Here is a 27,200-nt window from a genome sequence, read left to right as displayed (position 1 = left end):
AATCTTTTCAACTTAAATCTTAAGAAGAGAAATGGCAATAGAACAAAAATAAATAAATAAAATATGAGCAAACTAAATACTGTAGTTCTGGTACCAGCTATTAAATTAAGACTTTTCAACAAGACCTTTGGGGGATTTTCGAGTAGACGTTAGCACTCTTTCACCCTTAGAGAATGGTAAGGGAAGCAAACTAAGATTCCCCCTTCACTTCCAATGTTAAAGACCTGCACATTTCCACCGTGGATGCATTTTAAGAAACTAAAATTGCCCAGGTGAGCTTCTTATCAAGTACTGTTAATCCATCCTTTTGTCCATTTTCTGAACCACATCAGGCCCCTGGGGGGAGAGGACTCCTCCTGGCAGGTAGCAGTGGACACAAGGAAGCATCCAGCCTCCCTCTATGGCAGTCGTGCTAAGATCCATTCCTGGAGCCCTGTAGGCTTTTTTCTGATCAGGTTCATAACGTGGTGTTCGTTGTGTTAAATGAATTTGTTGTTCAATCAGTCGGCTCACTTATGTGTCTCTTGTCTCAGCACTAAAGACATGACTTTTTTCTGTCTCCGAAATTTTAAAAGACATTACTGCTGCAATGCCTTTTACTGTACAGGGATCTCTTAATTTTTAACATTTCTTGCTGTATTTTAATTCATTTTACTTGTCACAAATTATATGTGGTTTTATTCTTTTTATGGTCACCATAAATGAATGAGTCGTAAATCACACGGGACACAACAACTAGTTAGCAAAAACTGATGCCATTTGTCATCTGAATAAGTGTTGAACCTTATGTAGTTGCTTTGCACTTGTTAAAAAACAGAAAAATGCAAACTACAAAATTCTAATCCATCCATTTTCATTGTATCCATTTCCCAGAATGCTGAAGTATGGGACTGACTGGAACTTCTGACAAAACATGTTGATTTTGTTGGGTAGAAGACCTGGAACACCAAATTAGATGGCACGGTCTATAAAGTAAATAAATGGACTGTAATTATGGGGCTTCTGTTGGAGCTGCTTTGTTTCACTGAAGACACTAAGATGATGAAACACATTATAAACGTGAAAAATTCACTTAAAGAACATTCTTTATTAACAAAAAGTAAAAGTCAGCTGCAAGGCCGTGAATCCGTGCTGCCATGTGAGGAAGGCGCAGCCATCTGTACTCCCTATATTGTACTGGCAGGCTCAGTCACGGCTCCGTCTCGTCACGTCGTAGAAGTCTTCGACCACAGTGGCGCAGTGTGTCGGGTCAGGTTGTGGCTGTCTCAGGATTCCCCTGACAAACAGCTTGCTCTTCAGGGCACTAAAAAGGGTACAAAAATGTTGAGTAAAATGTATCTATAGACAATGATTAAAAAAAAAAACAAAAAATACACAGAATATAGCAAAGAATCAACAAAGTGAATTCTTTACAAAGAGAATTAAGGACACGCAAGCCTTATAAATGGACAAAGCAGCGGGACCTGACAGGGCTTCACTTGCAGCACTTAATGAAATGAAGGACGCTGCTTCAAGCCTGTCTTCAGAAGTCTTCTGGCACACACTTTGAACTGGACGGGTATTTGATTAGAGGAGTTACAAATGTTAACTCTGACCATAAATAGTAAGCGCTCCCAGTAATTACAGACAAACAAGACTTTTCTCTTTGCAAGGTTAAATAATGAAGTGGATAAACCAAAAAAATACTTAAATGCAATCAATATCCAAAAGAACAGCCAATATGGACGCATTGGCAGTATCGCACTCTTCAGACCATCATAAAGGAAATTGAACCAAAGCCCCGAAAACTTTATGTGATCTTCCAAACAATCTTAAATATCATTTCACACAGCAGATGTCCACTGAAACTAGAAGTAATTTATGCAAGCATACAGCATCACAAATACAAAAACATTTGACATAATGTGCAGTTTTGGATGAGACCACCTGTGTGATGACTTGTGACATTTCTTGAAGACACAAGGGAGGACACAAATGAAAGCTTGTGACATTGTGGCTCTGGGCACACTGAATGGAGCCCTTCTGTTGGTGCACTCTCTCATATTTTTGTCAGAATCATACACCTACTATTATGAGTAAAACCTTTAACAAACAGCTTTAATATGATTAGAGCATACGAGCACAGTGTGACAAATAATGCCAAAAGACAAAACAGAACTGATCACAGACAGTCAAGTGACGTCATCTGTGGGGCCAGAACCGTAAATAATGTTGTCGTGACCGGAAGTGATCTCATCTCTGGGCCCGGAACCAGAAGTGACATCATCGAGGGTGCCAGAACCTGGTGAGATTTCCCGGGAATGGTCTGCAAGTACGTGAGAAAGGCAGTTAGCACACCCTGCCATCCCCTGGTCAGTGGTGGAATTACAATTACTCAGGTCCATTAGCGGCCTCCTACTTGCACTTGGTCATGTGCAGTGAAACTGAATAACAAAAAAAAAAGAAATAATTCAGACACAAACAAGAGAAAATGTACCCCACGATAAAAAGAAACACAGCAGGTGTGGTGCCTCCTTCAGTGCTTATCTGAGCTATTCTTCAAAATCTTGTATGGTGTTGTTTCATTGTGCACTGCAGGATTCTATCACTTGCCACAGTGTGGAGATGACATTTACACTGGAGACGATGAGAAGGAGCCTATTTGGATGTACTCAGTAGTCTAGTCAGCGTTAATCAAGCTTTGTATTTGATCTTGAACGTGAGTGTTTCCAAAAACATGAATCAAACTCAAGGACATAAACCAAACACAAAGAATGCTGCAGGTGGCCAAGAAGTCATTTAGTTTTAGTAGGAAAAGCCCTTTAAAGTCTTAGTCAGGACATTCACCAAAAATAAGAGCTGTCAATCAGAACCCAAAATACTGCAGGATGCAGCACTCACTGGACTAATTCTTCATGTATTTGAGAAGATAGAACTACGGTCTTTTTTCTTGTGAAGTCTCTTCTGTATCATTCAGATTTTCCCCAAGAAAATAGTCAGAGAATCAATGAATACATTTTGATGTCTCTTTGTTAAAAGACTCCTGTGAGGAAATGTAGAATATTAAAAGTCCCAGTCAGTGCCACCTGCACATTTATGAAACATCACTTGGTAGTTCACTGCCTGAACTAGAAAAAAAGGTTTTTGAAAAAGACTGAAAGACAAAACATTTTCAGAGATGTGCAAAGTTTGTCAAAAAGAAAGCAATCCTATCTATCATCAAAACAAAAAAGGGTAAAACCAAAATCATAATCAAAAGTCAGAAAGAAAAAGCTAGAAAGTTCAAAGAAATGACCAAGGAAGAGCTCACACCTTAGACAAATCAGAAGTAAAAAGAGCAATTTTTACATAGTTGCGCGTGTTACGTTATTGTTGCAATATCCCAGCAAATTGTAGGAAACATTCCTAAGTAACAATGGAAAATCCACAAAATAGTGGCATCCATTGTCCATACAAAATGGTGCTTAAAGATAACATAGAAAATATTTACATTTTTAATAAAGCTTTTGGGTAATAAACAAATTGTTGAAAATAATTCCTTGGGTTTGAAAACCTAAAATACGATACCCACTCACTTTAGAAAAGTACGCAAAAAATTTAAAAAAGAGTCCAATCATAATACACAGCTGCAATTTACATGAAAACTGTACAGCCACAGATGGAGTTTGGAATGGAAACCCATGAGCCTACAGAAAGTAAAACGTTAACCAGCATTCAACCTTTCTTCAAATGGCCAAAGGGCTGAAGAACTGGCCACCTTTGACAGCACTTATTCCTTGACTGTGCTACAGGATCAGGTCTAAGAGTGGCTTTACAATACGACCTGTTAAAAACATTTCATTGGCACTGGGGGTATGTACAAGATCATTTCCAAAACGTCCGGACAGCTTGTAAAATGCAGAAGAATTGCAGAATTTGAGGACATTCCAAAATATTAGGATCGGGCAGTATAAGAACATGAACACCGTTCAAGAAATGTCATCAAGGAGTACTGTGGTCATGCTTCAGTATAAAGGCTCAGTCATTTACACTTTCTACTTTGCAGAAAAACTCCATTACTGCATAAGCCAACAGTTGAAGAACAACATTTCTCAAACTATAGTCACTGAGGATTTAAGGGTTTCATCCTCTGAAGTGCTTAATTCTATTAACTAATACAGAGAATTCAGGGAAACCTTTGTTTGGAAAGGGCAAGGTCAAAACCCAATACTGGATGCCTGTTGTCTTTGATCGTTCAGTTAACAGTACATCAGACACGGACATGCTTCAGCGATGGGCTCAGGAATACTTCAGAAAACTGTTGTCAATAAACAACCTTCGTCTCTGCAGATGCAAATCACAACTGACACTGCGTTTCTGCAAAGGTCCACTATGTCTGTGCTCCTATGATGCTGTCTGGGCCATGAGCTTTGCAGCAGTTATTTCAGTATCCATAGTGCAATAGTCCTGAAATCTGCAAAATAATCCCGCGCCCCTTGGACTTGTCTGCAATCTGTGCCCACCTTTTGATTCTCACTATAATTCAACTTTCTCTTCACACTTACCTTGCATTTCTTAATTCTGTTGTAAATCTTATTCTTCTGTGCTACATGTTCTTTATTTTTCTCCACCAACACATTGAACCAAACATTTTTTACTGATGTAAATGTTCTTTTAGTGGATGAGTTACCCTGAAGACGTGTACTATCCTGACACTTTATTATCTTAACAGTGAAATCAGCATAAGGGCCTTATATAAAATGGGTGGGGTTTACTAAAAGAACTGTGTATTAAATGTGTCATTTTTACAAGATGCAGGGTGTCTCTTGAAATTAATGTGAGCAGAAATGACGGAGAGATAAAATTGCAAGGAAATAATTGTAGTGAAGACAGGCAGGGGGGGTTTGTGCTACCAAAATCAAGACACTAAACCAAGAATAAAAATTAAAAGTCAAACTTGAGTCAAAGAACCTGGTGCTAAGGCCTATTTGAATTTAAACATAGCTGTCACCAAGAGGTTTTAATGAACTGCAAGTGTATCTACTGATTGACAGGGAATACGGTAAACACAACCATATTTAAAGCATCACTTCCTGAGACATCAGAAGTGTAACCAAACTGCCACTGCTTGGAATGTTGTGTATACAATAAGAACAACCGTTAAAAATATCATTTACCAAAACAAGTTAAAATAAAAAAGAAACTTCAAATCAATGACCCAAAACCTAAAAAAACATACAACAAAACACGTCTATAAAACACATGAATTACCCCAATCATCATACGAAGCAGGTGTGTGTTTTATTGTTACAGTAGACATGAATAAAATTTCCAAAAAGGCAGAATTGCTGCTTCATATAATCATTAGATTCCCATTTCATTTATCATGCTCCTTCCTGTCTTTACTCTTTGTTTTTCCGTTTCGTTCTTACCGCTTTGAAATCTCCGCCACTCTGTCCTGCTGATCTGCACAAAACCATCGAGTGCCCAGCCCCAGTGCCGATCGCTGCTGGTATGTAATTGCGGAAGAAAGAAATCTGCCTGGGTTCAGAAATGTTGACTTCTGTTCCATCTCCACACATGCCATGCTCGTTCCAACCCCATGACAGAATGGAATCTCCTTTACAAAAGAAAACAAACATTATCAGGAAAACCCTCATCAGTGGAGCTCACACACGTACAAACATGACAAGGGAGTGTGGGGTTGTGGCTGGGCATTCCACTTTGCGTCCCTCAGTGAACAATTTTTAAGAATCGTTTTACTGTTGTTTTTCCTCGCGTTGTAATCGGAGGATTGCCCTGCAATTGAGAGCTCAGAAATCTAACAGGGATTTCTGTATACAGTAAATAATTGTTAGTAATTAAATCCATAAACAAATTAAATGAATTTAATGCCCACTTTGACTTCCTATGGAAGGCAGCCTGATCTTGTAAGTGCTCCATTAATCGTAAATAATAGTGTTCTGCTTTTGATCGCAGGCCCTGAATCTACACTGGAGATTGTCAGCCGGTTTTGGCTTTTCAGTGTGGATTCTAACAGAAACATCATCACCAACTGCTGTGTGGAAAACTTTCTGAAGTAATTCCATGTACTACCTGCTACTGGAGAACACAATCAGGAGACTGAAGCTACGAAAGCATCTTTGTGGGCTTGTCGACGACGCTAAGTGGAGAGGATACAGAAGCAGAACGTAGGATTACTATACACGAATCAGGCAGCTGAGAGAGGCTTTGTTTGAGGACTATAAAGTAAATGTGAGTCGTCATCAGGAAATCTGAGTACAGATTATTACAGTAAATACACTGAGAACATCACAGAAGGTTATTACAAACAATGGCAGACTCACTTCAGTGAAGAAAAAAGTTTGAAGATATTTGTGTTTGTGGCCTGTGAAGCACAGACTATGAGGGATAAACAAAGGTAAATAATATTTCATCACACAGAGTGTTAGAAACTGATTGAGTCTAGAGTGAGTGCAACTATCTGCTGCAGCTCTCCTGAGAAGCAAAACTCTTTTTCACCAAATCTTGTGATGATCCCATCTTGTTGTATAACCAGCCTTAGAGAGACGCGCTTCACAGCAGCCTCCACTATAAATCTCACACCTCAGGCTCAGCTCATTTTTTTTGCTGTCATCCGTGAGACATCTCCTGGGCCCACCCCATCTGTGTCTATACTTATATATATATATATATATATATATATATATATATATATATATATATATATATATATATATATATATATATATATATATATATATATATATATATATATATATATATATTTTTTTGCCATTGACCTCCTTACACATATCATGAGCAGGTTAGGACTGGTTCAGACTGCTACTTGCCATTGTCTTCACTAAAGCCCAGCACTGCGACTCCATTACCTCATTTGGGCTCATCTACTCTAGATTTCCATTTAGCACAGACTCACCTTCAAAATTGTACTAGCAACTGACAAAGCTGCCAACTGTAATGTTCCACAATGCCTATCTGTCTACAGTGTAACTTAGTGAGAACTTCAGTGGCAGAAGAGGCCCTTGAACATTGGTCTTCAGATTCACTGAACCATGTTTCTGCTCTTGTTTTTCCTACAATGCTGTCTGTACTATGCGCTCAACATTTTATAAACTATTTGCTCAGTTTAGAGTACACCTGCTGACTGATGTGTTGTTATGAGATGCCACATGCTGTGAAAGGTGCTATAAAAAGTAAATAATGGTTAACTGATGTCAGTGTGGTGGGAAATAGCATGCTGTGCTTTCAAATCTTGACTCAATGCCTTTTTTCAGCCTTGATTAAGTGGACAGCTCTTATCAAGACTTCTATATGCTGAAGCCATATTGCTCAAGGGGCTCCAAACCCGGGAATCTCCCTGATGCAGTGGGGGCAAAAGTTTTGGATGCTTTAGTTTTATCCATACAGCCCCATGAATTCAGACTTTGAACAAATCTATTATAAAAAAAAAAATCTTGCGACAATACGTGATCTTTTGAAGAGAGACAGAGGGACATTTTGACGTTCCGCGAGAAGGACAAGTTACATCATACTTATAACCTTTAGAAGAAAGTCTCGTGATACACATGTAGAGCAGGTTAGAGATAATGGAAGTAGGAAAATTTGAAAGTCTCAAAAAATGAGAGTAAAGATCACATTAGTGCAAACAAATGCAAAATATTACTCAGTGAAATAACAGAACAGCGAAAAGAGATCGGAGTGTTTCAGGATGTCTGGAGGAGAAGAGAGACAAGGTAGTGACTTTAAAATATTCAAAGCATCGCACGAGATGCAGATCACGCGTCACAGAAGCAGCAGCAACCCAGCAGCTGACTGAGCAAAGAGGAGGTAAAAAAAAAAAAACAACTGTCATTTGATTCCCATTGTATCACTGTTTAAGAAGGGTTTCAGAGGAGCAACTGCGTCTCGGGGTGCATTCAATCTTGCTGCATGGATGAACTGCTTAGTTGCTGTCAAGCTGCAGAGATTCAGCAAAGTTATGACCAGCAGGTTTTCAGAGAAGTGCTGAAACAATACAACTGTCATTATGCAAGCACTAGCTGTGTTGCTTGGTTTCGCCTGGGAAAGTTCATAAGAAACTGGGCCTCAGTTATGGTGCCATCGGTTAATAAAATGTATCCAGAGTTCTGCATAAATAACAGTACTTTTCTGTACATAATATTTGTAGATTTCTTTTTTTCTTAACCAAAGGCTAATATTATTGGCGGGTAGTGCAGCGTAGTGGTTAAGTCTTTGGACCTCAAACCCCAAGGTTGTGGGTTCAAATCCCACTATTGACACTGAATGACACTAAGAAAGTCACTTCTCCTGCCTGTGCTCCAAATAATAAAACAAAATAAATGGAGCCAGTTGTACCTGAAATAGAGACATCAGCCAAATAATATAATTAGGTTACTGGAACTGCTTACTCTTGAATATGCCATACACCATTGTCCATGAGTATAACATTCCTGCATTGGACTGCTTCTCTTATTGGCTTGGCTTTTGTTAATAGTCATTGAAAAACACAATTTTTCTTTTGAATTGGAACAAGTACTCTGTAGCTATAATGGCAACTTTAAGTACTGTAATTAAAAGGCAACATCAAGGAAATTAGTTGGGGTACCACCCAGTAAGCTCTGTATGTTGTTGTGCACCAAACTGCTTGTTAAAGTAAGAAGATGCCTTTTCAGACATAGATAGATAGATAGATAGATAGATAGATAGATAGATAGATAGATAGATAGATAGATAGATAGATAGATAGATAGATAGATAGATAGATAGATAGGATAGTGTGACAGATATGGGGTGCAATCGCTCCAAAAGTCCAAAAGTTGACTTTATTTTCACAGTACAGTGCACAAAGCACCCTCTCCTCCACAATACTCATTCAATAAACACAATTCTTCAATACAATAAACACCACCACTCCCAGACACGTTGCCCTCCTACCACCCAGCTCAGCTCCCCGTCTGGGAGCTCCCAGTGTTCTTTTATATTCCCTGACCCGGAAGTGTTCCCAATCCCCAGTCCATGTCATTCTTTATCACTTCCAGGTCAGATACAAAGTCTTTTTCTTCACCCCGGAAGCACGTCATTCCCCTTGTCCATGTGACTCGGACATACTTCCGGGGCGTAAGGCAAATAACCATTGTTCCTCCCTGCAGCATTTCCTAGTGGCCCCAATGGTATCCAGCAGGGTTGTGTATAAAAACTCCAATGTCCAGGATTCCCTGCTGGCATTCAGGGCACCTCCATGCTGCAGGGAGGGCTCTACCTGGAGGCATGGGGGTATTGGCCGGGATGAACAGCCGGCCATACACCACAATAGATAGATAGATAGATAGATAGATAGATAGATAGATAGATAGATAGATAGATAGATAGAGATTAACAGTCCCCAAGGTTTTCATTCCCTTTTCTCTGAACACTTTGATGTCAGATGGCCCATCTTGGCTTGTTTATAGCCTTAACAATAAACTACACTGTCCTGATGCTCCAGGCTATTTTTTATTTATTGATTTCCTTCTTTTGCTTTCAACAAACACAAGAAAATGTTTTATGAGAACATGCCATTCTCTCAATATAGGTTGTTCATTAATTTTCACCTAATGTACACAAATTAATTCTGGGACTTGAAGGTCCCCCAAGGTGCTACTCATACACTCATAGGTGAACACTTCTGTGTGCCTCAGTTAAAAAAATATTTCCGACATCCAAGTGACATTTATTTTTAATCATATTCTGTCTTTGTCCTTGTTGAAGAATTTAAAATTCTAACAGTCATTAACTTAATATATAAGATGTTTCACTTTTTTTCCTGTAGTTCCTACGCTGCAGTCCTCAAGCACTTCTCTGGGCTTTCTTCAGTGCAGTGTCTTTTTAATAATGTGGACGTTTAAAAATGGTCTCACATATGCAAGCAGAACTGCTTTTGCATTGCACTGTACATGGCACTCTGTGTACCCCAGCACTTTACTACCCTTAAGGATTAGAATAACATCTGTCACTGCCTAGTAGTGGACAGTCACCAGTTCAATAGGACTCCAAAGTATCTTTCATAAAAATGTACTTTACTTCAAAACAGACAGTGGTTATACCCTTGTTTTGCTTACTTCCTATGTGAAGTTTTACATTTCTTTCCGTTATCCTTTACTGAACCTGGACCTTCTTGTACATGGAGCTGTAGCATATCGAAAAGACAAAAGCCATCCCTGGAGTTGGAGTTTCCAATGAGCTTAACACAAACACCTTTAGAAAGTGGACAGAAAACCAGAGAAGTGCACATGGAGACCTCATCCAAGAACACCAAGAGGGCAAGCCAAGTCATTAGACACAACTACACAGGAATGTCATGCACATCACATCCAAATTTTTCATTATTATTATTATTTTAATCATACTTTATTAGTGTTACTACCAACTTTTGTCACAGTAGATCATATCATACTCCCCACTGTAATCAAATGGTTTTGCTGATTTTTAAGTATAATAATACATTTGATTTATATAGTGCCTTTCCCATGGGCATTTTAGTTTTTTTTAGCTCATTAATGGTTGGGAGTCAAAGATGGACATGTGCAGAGGAGAGATGCTGAGTGTATTGGGAGATGGATGTTAAGGATAGAGCTGCCAGGGAAAAGGAAAAGAGGAAGGCCTAAGAGAAGGTTTATGGATGTGGTGAGAGAGGTCATGCAGGTGATGGATGTAACAGAACAAGATGCAGAGGACAGAAAGATATGGAGGAAGATGATCCACTGTGGCGACCCCTAACGGGAGCAGGCAAAAGAAGAAGAAGCTGTATATAATTTATAGTATGTTTGACTTCAATGCCAGCAGCTAATGCCATGTTGCTGACTTTTTTCATAGGTGAAGCCTTTGGAAAATGTGAAATTGAAGTGCTATCTCATTTTTTTCTTAGATGTAAATTTCTAAACGCTTAGTTTTCTGTCAAACTAAACTCCAACTGCTGAATGCCTAACCAAGCCTTTCTGAGGTAACTTTTGTACTCCCAACTTCCTTACTAGTGTTCTGTCACAGAGTACATGATAGAAGTTTCTTTAAATGAATGTCCTGACTCAGGTGCTAAAAGGGAATGTGGACAAAGCTAACACCTTGAACCAATTTTATTTACAGATTTTCCCTCCCACTGCCACCTTCTACCAATGTCCAGTCTCCCCACACCATCCCTACTACATCAACAACAACTCCTGCCATGTCAACCTGAATGGCCAGCTCTGATCATCAGTGTAGACTCTCCATAACGCAAGACTAAATAAGAAAGCTACATAAAAGAAAAGCTGCAGTAACCAGATGGGGTCAGTCCTCGTGTTCTTAAGGGCTGTGCTGACCAAGTTTGTGGTGTCCTCTGTCACCTGTTCACTCTGCTGTGAAAAACATCCTGCATTGTTCCTGTTCCAAAGAAGACAGGTGCCTTTTCACCTAATGACTACAGATCCAGTGGCACATAATCTCATATCATCAAGACCTTTGAGATTCTGAACCTGAACCATATGAGCCCTTTTGTGGGAGACCACCTGGACCCATTGCAGTTTGTCTATCGGACAAAGATTGGAGTGAAGGATACAATGATCTATCAGCTCCACATGGCCTGTTCTCACCTGGACAAAGCTGGCAGCACTCTGGAGGTTATGTGTTTTTATTTCTCCAGCACATTCAATACCATCCAGCCATCAATGATAAAGAGCAAACTCAGAGGTCTGCAGATGGATGAGCCTGTGGTGTCTTGGATTATGGACTACCTGTCGGGCAGTCCACAGACTGTGAGACTCAATGACTATGTTTCTGATACGGATGTGAGCAACACTGGAGCATCACAAGGAACATTCCTGGCTTTCTCTTCACTCTGTACATCTCCAACTATAAATATAACACCAGTTCATGTCACTTTCAGAAATTCTCTGATGATTGTGCACATATGGGGTCTATTTATAAAGGGGATGGAACAGAGTAGGGGAGTCAGTTAGAGAAGTTTGTTTCTTGGTGAAAAAAATAACATCAGCAAAACCAAGGAATTGGTTATTGACTTTCGCTGCACCAAAGAGCCTCAATGTTCCGTCTCTAATCAAGGAGTGGATGCTGAGATGGTAACACATTAATGACAGGTTGGACTGGTCTAATAACAAAGAGAAACAATGTAAGAAGGAGCAGAGCAGGCTCTTTTTTTTTAGGAGATTGTGTTACTTTAACGTGAGAAGTGACACCCTTCATATCTTCTACAACTCTGTGATGCCCAGTGCGATTTTCTGCACTGTGGTGTGCTGGGCTGGTATCATCACTTCAAAAGAGGCCCACTGAATCAACAGACTAAATAAGAGGGCAAATTCAGTTATGTGATGCACCCTGGACCCCTGGGAGGTCATTGCAAAGGACAGAATTAAAACAAAACTGAGTGACATTATGAGCAATGCTGCACACCCTCTCTCTGTCACATTAACACTGAGGACTTTCAGCCAAAGGATTATTCAGCAGAAGTGTGTCAAGAAACATTACAGGTGCTCCTTTATAACAAAAGCAATATGCCTGTGTAATGCCTAACTGTGACTGCCAAGTGAAGGCTCCTTTCTTTTTATTTTTCTTGCTTTTTAGTCATTCCAGTGTGTGTTCAGAGCATAATGTGTGTGTTTATTTATTTAACTATCTAACTACCTATTAATGCATTTTTGTAAAAAGCCAAATTTCCCCCTGGGGGCAAAGAAAGAAAGAAGAAGAAGACGAACAACAATAACAAAAATGAACCAAAAGACAAGTAAATATTTGTAACTGGGAAAGCAAACATGCACTGTAATCAAGCCAAAAATCAAAACCTGAAACTGTAGTCAAAAGTACGTAGAGCAGAGTTTGATCTACCAAGAACACTAAGTAGATAAGCCATGTTAACCTTTTTCTTATTTCTCCATGTCTGTCATGACCTTGATACCCATGACCCCGTGATGTCATCAGCTGCACACTTCTGGGTAGAAATTTTAGAAACACATCAACAATCTATGCACAAAACTGCAGTGCCCGGGATAAACAAAATGGCATCATGGATAAGATGCTAAATGAATTCATCTTCGTAACAATATTTTCTGGGTACACTAAAGTCAATTTCAGAAACACTGGGTTAAAAACCCTAACTACATGTATGTATATTCAGAAAACACTTCAGGAAAGACAATAATTTAAATAAAATGCAAATCATACCTGTTAGTTGTTGCTCTCGTAGTCCTTACAATTATCTGTTTTTATTTTTCATTACTTTTACAAAGCTGAACTTTGTTATCAATCTAGGAGAAGTACAGCATTAGATATCATAATCCTTCTCATCTCCTGTGTTGTTTTAAATCTGTCTCTGCCATCTATACATGCAGAAATTTATCCTAGTGCATGTCTTTATGGCTTTTGGTCAACACGTCCCTGCTTGAGTTTCAAACTGCATCATTTCGGCACAGCGTCTCTTCGTCACTCCAGCATCTGCTAGACACTCACTTATTACAGAATGCCAAGTCATTTTGATATATGGCATTAAAATACGCTCATTAATCACAGGTATTCTTGTGTTGCCCTGCTGTTTCATGTTTAAATTTAGGCGATTAAAATTACACATGATGATGACACGTCTGTCTAAATGACCTTTTTGGTAGAAAAGTCCATGTTTTCCTATTACTAGGATCTGAGTGCCTCTAATGAGAGTTATGTTTAACTTGATGCATTTGAAGCCAATGGAAAGTCGTCAGTCAGTCTGCCTGCTACGATTGCTTCCCACCAGCGCCACAGTGAATGCTGTGTGCTTTCCTGTAAACATACGTGTCCAGGGGGCCGACAGTGGCTCAGCACCAGGTTAATCACAGACAACAGCCCCCTCAGCACCCTGAAACCTTGTCAATGACCCTCCTGCAGAGCTAATCCTTCTGCAAATCAAACAGAATCGCTGGGTGTCAAATTGAAGGTATTTTTATCTTCACTTGCTTGCACTTGGAAAGGGGAAAAAAAATCAATTCTTGAAATCTGAGCCAAGTGTACAAAATGACAGCTGCAGTTCAAAAAATGGCTGACCATTAAGGAAAATAAACAACAATGCCCAAAAGTCACCCAACCACTTTTGAAGCTTATCTGCAAAATTCCTCCATCTGTACATTTGGTAATTTGTATGATATGAACTATGATATGATCCCTGGTACCTTATTTTCCATTTTCTTCACTTTGATGTGTCCTTTTCACTATCTTGGCTGATACCGTGCTTAACTCCATGATTTAAAAGTGAACTGCAAACTGAAAATGAATACTACAATAAACTTTAGTATAAAAATAGTGCTGAAATAAAAAAGAATGAAAGAAAAGAAATACCAATAAAGGGTGCATTATGGTTTTTGAAATAATTTTGCTTGGTAAACATTACAAACAAATCATTTAAATCAGACTGCTGGACAGTGCGTTCTGTGGGCCTTCTTTGAAATATTGTGGTCCCTGTAAATAAAAAAAGGCAATATTACAGTATGGACTAAACATGAGAATTAAAGGTGCTACATATCAGAGAAAGACACAAGCACAGCAAAAGCACACCGAGTTATCCATGAATCCTTACCTAGACAGATATGTACTGTAAATATAATTACCTTGCTTAGAAAAACAAGATGTATAATGACACCCATTTTCTCATTTCTGAAAGCAGCTGAAATCGTATCCTTTTATCCAGTCATAATTTCTCAGACATTCTGTACTAAAACCCTTTTCATGCTGCTTCTGAACATCTACTACAGTTTATATTCCAGCAATTCTGTCATTTTGTGGAAAGTGTTGGTGCTGTTTGATCACGTTTAGTGCTCCTCCATGACTCAAATAAAAAGTGGAACAGGACACACAACATGTGCATGTTTGGTTACAACTGACCAGCAGCTGTTTATAAGATGAAGTCAATGACATCTCCTACACTAAAGGACATGTGGGTAAGAGTACAAATGACAAGTGTGAGATGGGGGGTAGTGCTTCTAAGCAGTCCTGGGGGCGCTTGCTAAATTCTCTGCCATCACAATGCCCCAGAGGCAAAGGAGTGCAGCTGGAGCTGTTAACAAAGCCCCAAGTGGAAACGGCAAATGTCCCTTTCAAATGCATCATCTGCTTATGGAGCATCTGTGCATTGAAATTCATATACAAGCCTTTCTATAAATGCAGTGACTAGAAATGCTTAGACATCTGCAGTAACACAGTGGACTAAAGCCTTCTCCCACCCTGTTAATCCCTTGTGCTGATGCTGGAGGGATGGGTTTGAGTGCTAATAACTCTAATATGCACAAAGGAGGGCAGTAAATAAAGAAGTGGAGGGGCATGCAGCGTTAGAGGGTTAGACTTGTGGACACCCACAAATGCTTTTGCCTCACACCTCCTGGAGGGTGGGTTAAAATCCTGGTCCTTTACTGTGTACAGTTTAGATGTCCTCCTTTTGGGCTTTTCTCTTGCTACTGTACCCCAAAAGCATGCTGTGATGGTGTGGGTCGGCTCCTTGCTCCCTCTTCCATAATGGGAGCCTCTTGAACCCAACATTGTCAGTACCGTAACCGAGATGAGCGTGGCAGATGAGGACAAAATACACCAAGCAAGGGGATGGTGAAAAGTGCAAGTGCTTTTATCAAAATATATCCACAAAACAAGTGTTCGAAAAAGTGCAGCGCTCCAAATGGTCAATAAATAAAAAAAAAACATAAAATGAGTGTACAGTGGAGGTTAAAATCCAAAAAATAAGTATCCATTAAAATGAGGTTATAATTCAGACAAGAGTCTTTCTCATCCCCGGTGCTTCCCTTTTAAAACCAACACCTCTCTGTTTTACCCTAATTGAACCTTGCAGCAAGGGACAGACATCCTTCAAAACTGGCCCATGTACCTGCCTCCCAATCCACAGCCGTTCCATGGGGAGCCACCGGACCCTGCACCCGCGCTTACCGCTGCCAATCCAGGCCCCATCTGGTAAGAGCTCTCTGTCCTCCCACCGCTTCCAGTCAGAGGCTTCACCCAGCGAGAGGATCCTCCTGAGCGTAACGATCACTCCTGCTCCTGGCTGCTCAGCAGGAGTGATCCTTGTGCCCCCTCCTGAGTGCTGGCTACGCACTATCTCCTGGGACACCATTCCTGTCCACCAGCTTCTCAAAAGTACTGGCTCACTACCACTCCTGCCTTTCTCTCCGTCCTTTAATATCCTCTGTTCTGTTCTTTCCCATTTCACTTTCCTCTCTACTCACACTCTTGCTTCCCTTTTAAACTAGGGTCATGACACAGCTGTGGTAATGAGCAGCTCCCAGCATCACTTAGGGTAGCAGACGATCCTACATCTGTGCACTAAGTGCAGGGCTGTCCACTCCCGTATTGCAGATGGGAACCGCTCACAACGATGCCACGACCCCCCACATGGAGACACGAATGCTGTGATTATTTACTGTATTTAGGCGGAGTGGTGTCTCTGAGGCTAGGGATCTGCACTGGCAACCGGATGGTTGCCGTTCAAATCCCGTAAATGCCAAAAGGGACTGCTCTGTTGGGCACTTGAGCAAGGCCCTTAACCTGCAATTGCTGAGCGCTTTGAGTAGTGAGAAAAGCGCTATATAAATGCAAAGAATTAGTATTATTAAAATGCCAAACAGCTGCAGACCTCACTTTACAATACATGCAAAATTAGATTAACTGGAGATTCTGCCATGACCCAGCTTGTGCATAATGGATGAGAATCTGCTTGTACTTCTCAGCACTGATCATTATATTAATTCTGACCAGATCACCAACTCTATTTGCAAAAATGCTGGCCGCAAACCTGCGCAGGACCTCCACTGCCCTTCACCACCGGCTGCAGACACTCCTACATGCAGTGCTCTCCTGCTCTTCTATGGCCAAACTGCCTTTTGCTTGAGCCAAATAACAAATTCTGACTAATCAAGTCCAGACCTGCTGTAGTTCAGCACCCCAGTCCTAAAGGTGAGTCTATTGGTTTTGTTTCTACTATAAATGGCTTTAAGGCAGCTAGTCTTCCATGAAGACCACTTTTAAAAGTGTGCACATGCACAGAAGAGGATACTACTTGGTTTCCAGTGTAACCTCATCTTATAGAAGTAGTGGACTTTTTCCGATTTTGAAGGGATCTCTCACCTGCTGCATAGGACTACTGTATTCCTGGTCTTCAATCCTGCTCATTTTTGTATGCTTTTTCAGATGCTTACCTTGAAGCTCCTATCTGCTGTGAAGTTTCTACTGGAAGAAAGCTGTCACCAACTTGTTTCTTGTTATGCTCACACTTGCCATGACTGTAAACAAATAACTTATCATTTAAAATGGTGATTTTAAATCCATTAAAAGAAAATCAGATTTATGGTACTCATTTGCTTCCTTATGATATGGTGCCTAGTTGAGGTAAGGAGTCATGAGTGCACTGGGAAAGCTAACAGCTATACTGTCTGAAACCTTTTGGTCCCGTCGGGTTCAACCATAACAGACATGTCTTTGCAGGATGTCAGACTAAACCTACCAACAATACTGGGCATCAGTGGATGATGAAAAGAAAAGTGACAATAGCAAAGACAACTCAAACTGCATGGAAGAAATCAATGGTAAACAACTTCTATACTTTACCAACATATCCATATGGCTAGATAAGCCAGAATGTTCCCAAATATACTGCCATACAATGATTCCCTTAGGTCAGAAAACACTCAATATACTCCTACTAAGGAAGAACTAAGCATTCTTTATAGTACAGCATGAGTTTGTGATGTGGCCAGCCAAAGCCTATGGAACTGCAAGTTCTAAGCTGAGGACTTCTGAGTGAGAAATGAAAATCTCAAGTTGCAAAAACATAATCACAATCAGAACTTGGAATGTATGACACATGAAACAAGGTTAACCAGATGTAGAGAAGACAGAAATAGACCAATTACATCTCAACATCCATGGGATTGATGGGATAAAAAGGACTGAACTTGGGCACTTTCAATCAGAAGAACACAACATCTACTATAACATGGCATTTATTGTAACTATGTAAGACAACACTTCATTGGATATAACATTTTGAATAACCAATGCCAGTATGATTTCATTGACAGCTATTGTAGATTACCATCATACAGGTACACAGTATACTCCCACAACTGACACAGATGAAGAGGAAAAGCAAAGTTCTATGATCAGGTCCATGCTGAAACTGACAAGATCGGCAAAGAAGATGCTGTATACTCCTGGGGATTGGGTACTGGAATACCAATGCAGGAAACAAGAAAGATGACACAACTACAGTAGAAGCAGAAGCAAATCAAGAGAATGACTAATTTTCTTTTGTGAATGCACCAACCCTTTTTTGTTACAAATACATTTTCAGACAAGCCAACATGTATCGTTACACTTGGATATCACCAGGTAGAGTACACCATAATCAAATAAACTACATCCTCTGTCAAAAACAAAGGAAGACCTTAATTGTAATAGCAAAGAAATGGTCTGGAGTAGACTGCAGAACGGATCAAGAACTTCTAACGTGCAAACTCCAAAGGAAGCTGGAAAAGAGCAACAAGGTCATTAGATTTCCAAGAACCTGGATAAAATAGCCAGTCTTTAAATAAAACATCAGAAATCAACTTCAAAAGCTAGGTCAAACTGAGAGAGTACCAGGTGAGCTGGATGACATTTAAAGAAGTCATCAAAGAGAAACAGGAAAACTTGAATTGAATAAGAAACGTAAATCAGAGCGAAAAGATGGTGGAAACAGAAAAAAGAGAAGAGGAGCTACAATTAAGGAGGACAAAAAACTTCAGAAAGAACTGAACCATGAACTTCAGAAAGCTGTCTGAAAGGACAATGAATAATATAACAATATCTCTAAATACATCAAAGATGGAAACAAACAAGAAAAATACAAGGACTGTAATCCAAAAAAATTCAGAAAGAAATTTCTGATTTAGGTGACAATATGCCAATCACAAATAATTAAACAATAATCGGAGCAAAACTGGAAGAAATATACAGAAAACCTTTACAAGAACAACAACAACATTTATTTATAGAGCACATTTTCATACAAAAAAATGTAGCTCAAAGTGCTTTACAAAATGAAGAATAGAAAAGTAAAAGACACAGTAAGAAAATAAAATAAGTCAACATTAATTAACATAGAATAAGTAAGGTCCTGATAGCCAGGGTGGACCAAAAAAAGAAAAACAACAACATTTATTTATATAGGACATTTTCATACAAACAGTAGCTCAAAGTGCTTTACATAATAAAGAATAGAAAAATAAAAGACACAATAAGAAAACAAAATAAATCAACATTAATTAACATCGAATAAGAGTAAGGTCCAATGGACAGGGGGGACAGAAAAAACAAACAAAAAAAAAGGCTGGAGAAAAAAATAAAATCTGTAGGGATTCCAGACCATGAGACCGCCCAGTCCCCTCTGGACCTTTAGCACTGGGAGATTAATTCAGATTGGCTCTGAGATCACTGCAGAAAGCAAAGACCATGGGAATTGATGGCATTGCAATAGAAACATTACAAACAGCTAAGATGATGACTAAACTACTGCAACAAATCTGAAACTCAGTGGCTGACAGATTGGAACAGGTCAGTCAACGGTCTAAAGGGAGAATACCCTAGATCTGGACAGGAGACACTCAAAAATTAAACAACTAAAACTTGCTTGTAAAAATGTGCTTGTTAGTTTAGAGCAGTTGAAGAGTAGCACAATTTTGGGCAAATTTCACCTGACAGTGTCAGCGTTTGAACTGTGAGGGTTTTTGAAGTTCCCCTGTTAAGACCTCAGCTAAGCAATTTTGTAATTTCTGGATGTAAGCAGCTTGCAAATTTTGTAATGTCTAAACTAAACAGTTTTTTCAGTTTCCTGTGACTCAGTAGTGTATAAGGCCCCTACGTGCCTGTGTGCACTCCTGACAATGTCTGGGCATGCTCATGATGAGACAGCAGATAGTATCCTGGAGATCTCCACCCATACCTGGACCAGGACAGCAGTGAGCTCCTGGATAGTCTGTGGTACTACTTGGCGGTGTTGGATGGACCAAAAAATATTGTTCCAGAGTGTTCTCAACTGGATTCTGTTCTGGGGAATGTGCAGGTCATTCAGTGACGTCAATGTCTTCGTCATCTAGGAATTGCCTACACACTCTGGCCATATGAGGCTGGGCACTATTCTGCACCAAGAGGAACCCTGCTCCAGTGTAGGGTCTGACAATAGCTCAGAGGATTTCATTCTGATACCTAACAGCGGTCAGGGTACTTTTTTCAAGCACGTGAAGGTCTCTGCAACTCTCCAAGGTATGCCTCCCCAGGCCATCACTGAACCACCGCAAAACCGGTCATTCTGGATGATGTTGCAGGCTGCATAACATTTACCACAGTGTCTCCAGTAGCAAGCTGGAGGTCATTCTGTAGGGCTCAGGCATTGCTCCTCCTGTTCCTCCTTGCACAAAGGAGCAGATACTGGTCCTGCTGCTGGGCTGATGCCCTTCTACAGCCCTGTCCAGCTCTTCTTGTGTAATGGCCAGTCTCCTGGTATCCCCTCCATGCTGTCACTTTCATTTTCAACAAAGCAGGTGAAGTTGATTTACAATCACTTATGCTTCCAAATGAACAGATTGATATCTCTGAAGCTTCACTGACTTGGTGCTAGACTGTGATGATTAAGTGTTCCCTTCATTTTTTAAGCAGTGTATATCATTAAATTTGAAATCTTGGTAGTGCTGTTGAAATAACTGTGAGTGTGCAGCTTGAGGTACATGTCACTTTAAATAAAAAATATTAACTATACAAAGTAATGTACAGCTTAATCATATGTTTTATGGATTATTAGATATAAAAAAAAAACTCTGTTTATTTAAAGTATTACGCTACCTCAGAAGGCAAAAGTCCAGGGTGGAACAAGAAAGAGGAGGATCCAGACAATTTTGTGCTGTTTTTTCTAATCAAAACCAAAGGAAATTTGTAAAATAAAAAGTTACAGTGGAAGGTTTGAACCTTGTGCAATCACTGCTGGATCTTTATAAAAATGTACATTTTATTATGGGACAGCATATTCTTATTTCGGTTTGCATGCTCTCCCCATTTCAGCATGGGTTTCCTCCCACAGTTTAAAGACATGCAAGTTCGGTGAAATAGGGGTGCTATATTGGCTCTAGTGTGTGTGTTTAATGTGTATGTTTGCCCTACAATGGACTGGTGATCTGTCCAGAGTTGGTTCCTGCCTTGTCACCAAAACCCCCCCACGACTGTGGTTTGGATGGTCGTGTTAGAAATGACATTTTATTATTACTTATGTACGTGATTTAACATTTTTTCATTTTACTAACACTTCTGTGCCTCAATGAATACTCTAATATTTTAATATTATGCTGGTCTAAATTCATACATTTTCTGGTCTCAGATGTACAGGTGTGAAGTTTGTCACTGTAGGAGCTTCATTGAGGGGCTAAACAGGGTTAGGGATGATGAAAATAGGTCTGTGAGATAACGGCCTGCAAAATGAAACCAAACCTGTTAAAGTCCCAACATCTGGTGAAAGGATCAGAGATCTGGAACTGCAGGGTGAACTTTAAGGGTCTAAAGGTTACTATTATCCCAATGTCTTTCACCACTTACGAGAGGTGTGGCAGAAAAGTAATGAGACTGGCAACACTGCAAGCGATCTGGCAACGCTGCGCTGTTGTCCTTGATAGAGCACGTGTATCAGTACCCTCCCATAGTTCAGTGCGAGTTTCAACTCCTTCCGTTAACTACGTGATTTTTGTGACTGCTATTAGCGAAGTTGTGTTTTTTGGTTGTGCGTCACGCAAAATGGAACAGCGGAATTTGGAGCAACGTTGTGCCATTAAATTTTGTGTTAGGCTTGGAGAATCGGCAAGTGTGACGTTTGAAAAGTTAAAACAGGCCTATGGGGAACATTCTTTATCCCAAGTTTTTCGCTGGCACAAATCATTTTTGAAAGGCAGAAAACACGTTGAAGATGAACACCGTTCAGGGAGGCCTTCAACTTTGAAAACCAATGAAAACATCGAAAGTGTGAACACTCTTGTGAGATTAGACCGTCGTTTAACATTAAGAATGTTGAGTGAACAATTAAATTTGAACAGATTTACCGTTCATCAAATTTTGACTGAACATTTGCACATGCGGAAGGTCTGTGCCAAAATGGTGCCGAAAAACCTCACAATTGAGCAGAAGGACATTCGAAAAAACAAGTGTCTTGATCTTCTTGACAGAATCGCTAATGAGCAAGATTTCTTTAGTCGTGTGATCACAGGTGATGAATCATGGATTTTTGAATACGATCCTGAGACCAAGAGGCAAAGTCAGGAGTGGCACACTGCAAACTCTCCTCGACCAAAGCTCGAATGAGCAAATCAAAGATCAAATCAATGCCGATTTGTTTTTTTGACAAAAGGGGAATCATCCACAAAGAATTTGTTCCTCCAGGACAAACTGTCAACCAAGTTTTTTATAAAGACGTCCTTGAAAGGCTCAGAAAAAGGGTCATTCGCGTGAGACCAGACATTGCAGACAAATGGATGCTCCATCATGACAACGCCCCATGTCACACTGCCCTCTCCATAACAGAATTTTTGACCTCAAAAGGCATTCCTGTGGTTCCCCAGCCCCCTTATTCACCTGACCTCAGTCCATGTGACTTTTTCCTTTTTCCTAAACTGAAAAATGTCCTCAAAGGACGTCATTTCGGGACTTTAGAAAACATCCAAAAGAGTGTAACGGACATGCTGAAGACCATACCGGTTGAAGACTTCCAGCGCTGCTACCAACAGTGGGAACAACGTCTCCATCGATTTAGTTATGTTATAACGTAATGAAAATTGCATAATTAGATCTGGACCACCCTATAGACAGTGCCTATACATTTCATTGTTCTCATGAAGAACCTCTATACTGGATAAAAAACTACAGCCATGGCAGAAAATCATGATTGACATAAGGAGAGAAACAGGGTTTTAATCTATCATCATACTTGTACAAGCTGGATACTGAAAATATAATGAGAGAAGCAAGACTGGAAGAACATTATAGAGGTTTCAGGAGCAGTAGAAGAAATATCAAGACCCTTTGGGATCCTGAGGTGGTTCGTTGTTTGGTGGGTGCGGTAATGTGTTGTATCAGTGCATGCTCACAACTTTAGATAAGCCGATGACAGTAGAGTTAGAGCAGAAAACAAAGAAGACTTAAACATCATTATAAAGAAAGTTGAAGAGCATAGTGAAAAGCTGGAACTGCAGATAAATATTTAGAAAAGAAGTATAACTACAGGAAAGACCAACATCTTTAGCACTGATGGTGAAGACTTTGCTGTTAATAACTAATCCAAACTGGCAAAGGCTGTCTACAAATGTAAAAGATCCTGGATATTTTGGAGAAAGAGAGACAGAGAACAGCCATATGGTCATCATCCATTCATCCAGTATCCAACCTGTTATATCCTAATTACAGGGTCACGGGGGTCTGCTGGAGCCAATCCCAGCCAACACAGGGCGCAAGGCAGGAAACAAACCCTGGGCAGGCCACCAGCCCACCTCACATATGGTTACCAAGAGTAGAAATTAATTTGATGGCTATTATTAACAACTGGCATATCTTATGAGGTCTGAAATCTTTCATGTTATGTCCTACTTATATAGTTGCAACCTCAGGTTTAGGCCTATGGACACGATCACCTACAAATATTACATTTTTGGGGTAAGTTCCTAGAAACCCAAATATTTTATTTATTTCTAATTTCATAATCATAAGATTCCCTGCTAGCAAGAAGAATGACATTTCTAGGCAAACAATACTTATAATCCTTTGGTGTTGCAAAAATTGTGCAGTAGACCCACATGCTCAGTAATGACATCCACATTGTCACCAATACCAGTTTAACAGCACACTGTTTATTACTTAGGATGCCAGCTACTGAGTCGTAGTTGGCAGCAATATCCTAGTGCTCTTTCAAAACATTATACTGCAACTCAAACACTGGTTAATAAGGATTTTGTCCACCAGAGCTGTCTTATTGCCAGATCTAGTATACACGTATCCTATGAGGACAAGCTGACCCAGTGGTCACCATGCTGTATCCATCAGAATAAAAAAAAATAATACAAGTAATGTCTTTCAAAAGGAAGCCATACCTTGCTCACCTTTATTTCAACTAAAATTTGATTTAATTCTTATCTAGAAAATCCAGCACTAAAACTCACAGCTCTGCAAATGCCCACAGGCAAGCATTCAGCTCCAATCAATAGCTCAGCAATTATCGAGCCTGCTTGCCAATTAGAGGAAGAATTAGTGTACAGATAAGTATAATAATTGGTGAAGTGGACTGTTTTACTACAGGGCTAACTGTACTGTAGTGATCAAAGGTCTCTCACAAAGGGAGAATTCAGTCGTGTATGGCGCCCTTATGATAGCAGAGTTAGAAGAGAACCATCTTGAAAAAAAAGCAAAAATTATCTCCATATCCTGGAAGGTCAGTACTGTACTTTTTAACGTTCATTTCACAATGTCAATACAAAGAACATAGAAAGGCCAATTTAAAACAATGAACTTGCTGTAAGAGTTATAAACGGCGGATCAAAGCACCAAAACTCTGTTTATACCTTCTGACTGCTTTAGTTAGTCATTTTATATTTTGTTGCCAAATTTCTTTTGCTTCATTACAAGCTGTGAGTCCTCCCTTCAGCCACTCACAGGACGTTTACAGAATTCCACACAAACCTTTAATTTGCTAATTTGATTCTTCTTGTTTTCATTACTATATTTCGAACTAATGTCTTGAGAGCTCCAATACACTTCACTCCTTTCATCTGGTACACTACTGAATGTATTTTGTAGCTAGGATGAGGTTTAGATTCTTTGCCATTTGGAATTTATTAATACATTTATTATTAATTTATTAATTTGGAATGAAGTGGACTATACACTTTCATGAAACATTTCTTTATGATCCTGGACACAGGTACAATAAATAACAACATATGAACACAAATAACCAGTAAGGTGCTAGGTTACTTTGCGCCATAGGCCAGTTCTGTAGCTAACCTGTGCGGTTTAACCCCACAACAATTATGAGCTGTGCCCTACGTGAATGCCTAATTCACCTTAATGGTAGGACCAACCCTGGTTACACAGATACTACCAGAAGCACCCCCTTGTGTTTAAATAGTTAAATAATAATAGTTAAAAACTTCAAAAGTTTCCACTTCTTCAAAATGTTTCATTTTTTGGCTATTAAAAACAGAAGAAAAAAAATTGTCAGAAAGTCTCTCCAGTTAAGTGCATCTCCTCTTCTTCTCTGATGCCATCTTTACCTCAGCATGTCATTGTTTTCTTTTCTTGTGTCTTGATGGTCATTCTTTCTGACCTTTGCTATTTTCAACCAGAATTTTTCATTACTTCCCATCTGCCACTCACACCAGATACTTCTGAAACCTCATTTGCTCCTGCTTCCAACACTTAAGTAAATTTACTTCTTACACTCTCCTCAGTGAACGTCCAGTCTTCCTTCTACACACTTCCTTGGACTTTTCTTCATGCATATAACTAAAAGGTATTCTACAACTAAGCCATGTTTGACTTTTTATAGTCTTCTCTAGGGATCATTTTAACCATCTAATAATCAAATCTTCTTATCAACAAAGTCTATCATGCTCATTACACCAGAATAATATGTCACAAACTTGTTTTCCTCCTCCTTAACCATAGTGTTCCGCTTAACTATTTTCATTGCTTCACTAAACTTTAGAGTCCTTTCAATTTCAACATTCTTGGCCCCAAGCTAAAGCCCCCTTAGACTTCATCATAACTGTCAGCATTCAGTCCTGCATGTCCACTGAAGTTGACTCCAATTGCTGCCACCTCCTCATAAAGCACCTCAAACATCACCTCCATCAATCTGTCCCAAAACTCATCTTCCTATTTATTTTACCATGCCAACCAGTTGAGTCTATATTCATCAATTGTTTACCAACAATCATCTTAACAACTGTAAAGATTATAGAACAATCACGATAAAGCAATCATAATATTGTAACTTTTGCAGAGTAAAGCTCAATCTCAGAAAGATAAGCTTCAAAAAGATGCACTTAAAGAAATAAACTACAACAAACTTCAGAAGGACAGTACCACAAATGATCTTCAAAAATGACATGTGATTTTTGGGAATGTAACGGTCACTTAGGGTTAATACCTACTGTCACATGTAATGTCCCACAAGTGAAACAAGCCGTAACATCAATATAAATATGAAAAAGGGTGGAAGATAGTAAAGACACTGGAGGGTGGGTGACCCAAAGATGCTATTTAGGCCTGACACATTTACCTAAAACAAATAGCTATGGTAGGCTGGAAGAGGACACATAGTCTCTTTGCTGACAGGCAGTATCTCAGAATTTCTAGCTGGCAAACCTGGAGCGATCGATCAATCATCAATTCATCAATTCACATGCTCCAGCAGCAGCATACCGATAAAGAACAATATTAAAGAGTAATAACAATGAAGGTATAACAGATAGACAATAATTTAGTATAATATTAACATTTAAACCCACCCCCAAAGGGTGCAACTGAAGAGTTGCATATTGTGGGGGAAGAACGATCTCCTCAGTCTGTCAGTGGAGCGGGACAGTGACAGCAGTCTGTCGCTGAGGCTGCTCCTTTGTCTGGAGATGATCCTGATCAGTGGATGCAGTGGATTTTCAATTATTGACAGGAGCCTGCTCAGCGCTCATCGCTCTGCCACGGATGTCAAACTGTCCAGCTTCGTGTTTACAATAGAGAAATACTGTCTGTTTAAGTGCATGGCAAGACATGAGGGGCCAGGCAGCCTTTACTCCGATGCCTAGACACTTGACTTGGATGGAGTTGGGCCAGACATCAGAAGACGAGAAGTACAGTCCCCCTTACATACTTTCAAATCATCATGGATAAGGAGGAACAGTTGCAGAATGCAAAGTCTGCCAGTTGTCAAGACCACATTCAGCACCTGCATGCCACAACACAAAGCCATTCAGATCAACAGCTATGAAGATTTTACCCAATATTAAAAAAACACAATGTGTGTCCGTGGACCCATAAGTTGTTTCTTTGATACGGTGTTGGAATCACCTCTAATTCATGCAATTCCAGTCCTGTATGCTTTTTTTCAGTAAATTAGTCCACTACACATTCTGCATGGCGCTTTAAGCTCCACTGCCATCGTTTTA

The 27,200-nt window shown here is 39.7% G+C and overlaps 1 protein-coding gene across 3 annotated transcripts in view; it reads right to left on the bottom strand.

Moving 5' to 3' along the window:
* Positions 1 to 1,067: 1,067 nt before the first annotated feature.
* sergef (secretion regulating guanine nucleotide exchange factor) overlaps positions 1,068 to 27,200 on the bottom strand; it is a 392,241-nt gene continuing 366,108 nt past the window's right edge. For all 3 annotated transcript variants that reach the window (XM_039753309.1, XM_039753318.1, XM_039753335.1), the window contains 2 exons: positions 5,391 to 5,578; positions 1,068 to 1,303 (listed from right to left, as the gene is read on the bottom strand). In XM_039753309.1, coding sequence (XP_039609243.1) covers positions 1,250 to 1,303; positions 5,391 to 5,578 — 242 coding nt within the window. In that variant the 3' untranslated portion in view covers positions 1,068 to 1,249. The remainder of the gene's footprint in view (positions 1,304 to 5,390; positions 5,579 to 27,200) is intronic.

Source organism: Polypterus senegalus, chromosome 1, assembly GCF_016835505.1.
Source record: "Polypterus senegalus isolate Bchr_013 chromosome 1, ASM1683550v1, whole genome shotgun sequence".
In the NCBI taxonomy this organism is placed as follows: Eukaryota; Metazoa; Chordata; class Cladistia; order Polypteriformes; family Polypteridae; genus Polypterus; species Polypterus senegalus.
This window is presented reverse-complemented; position numbering and strand designations above follow the sequence as displayed.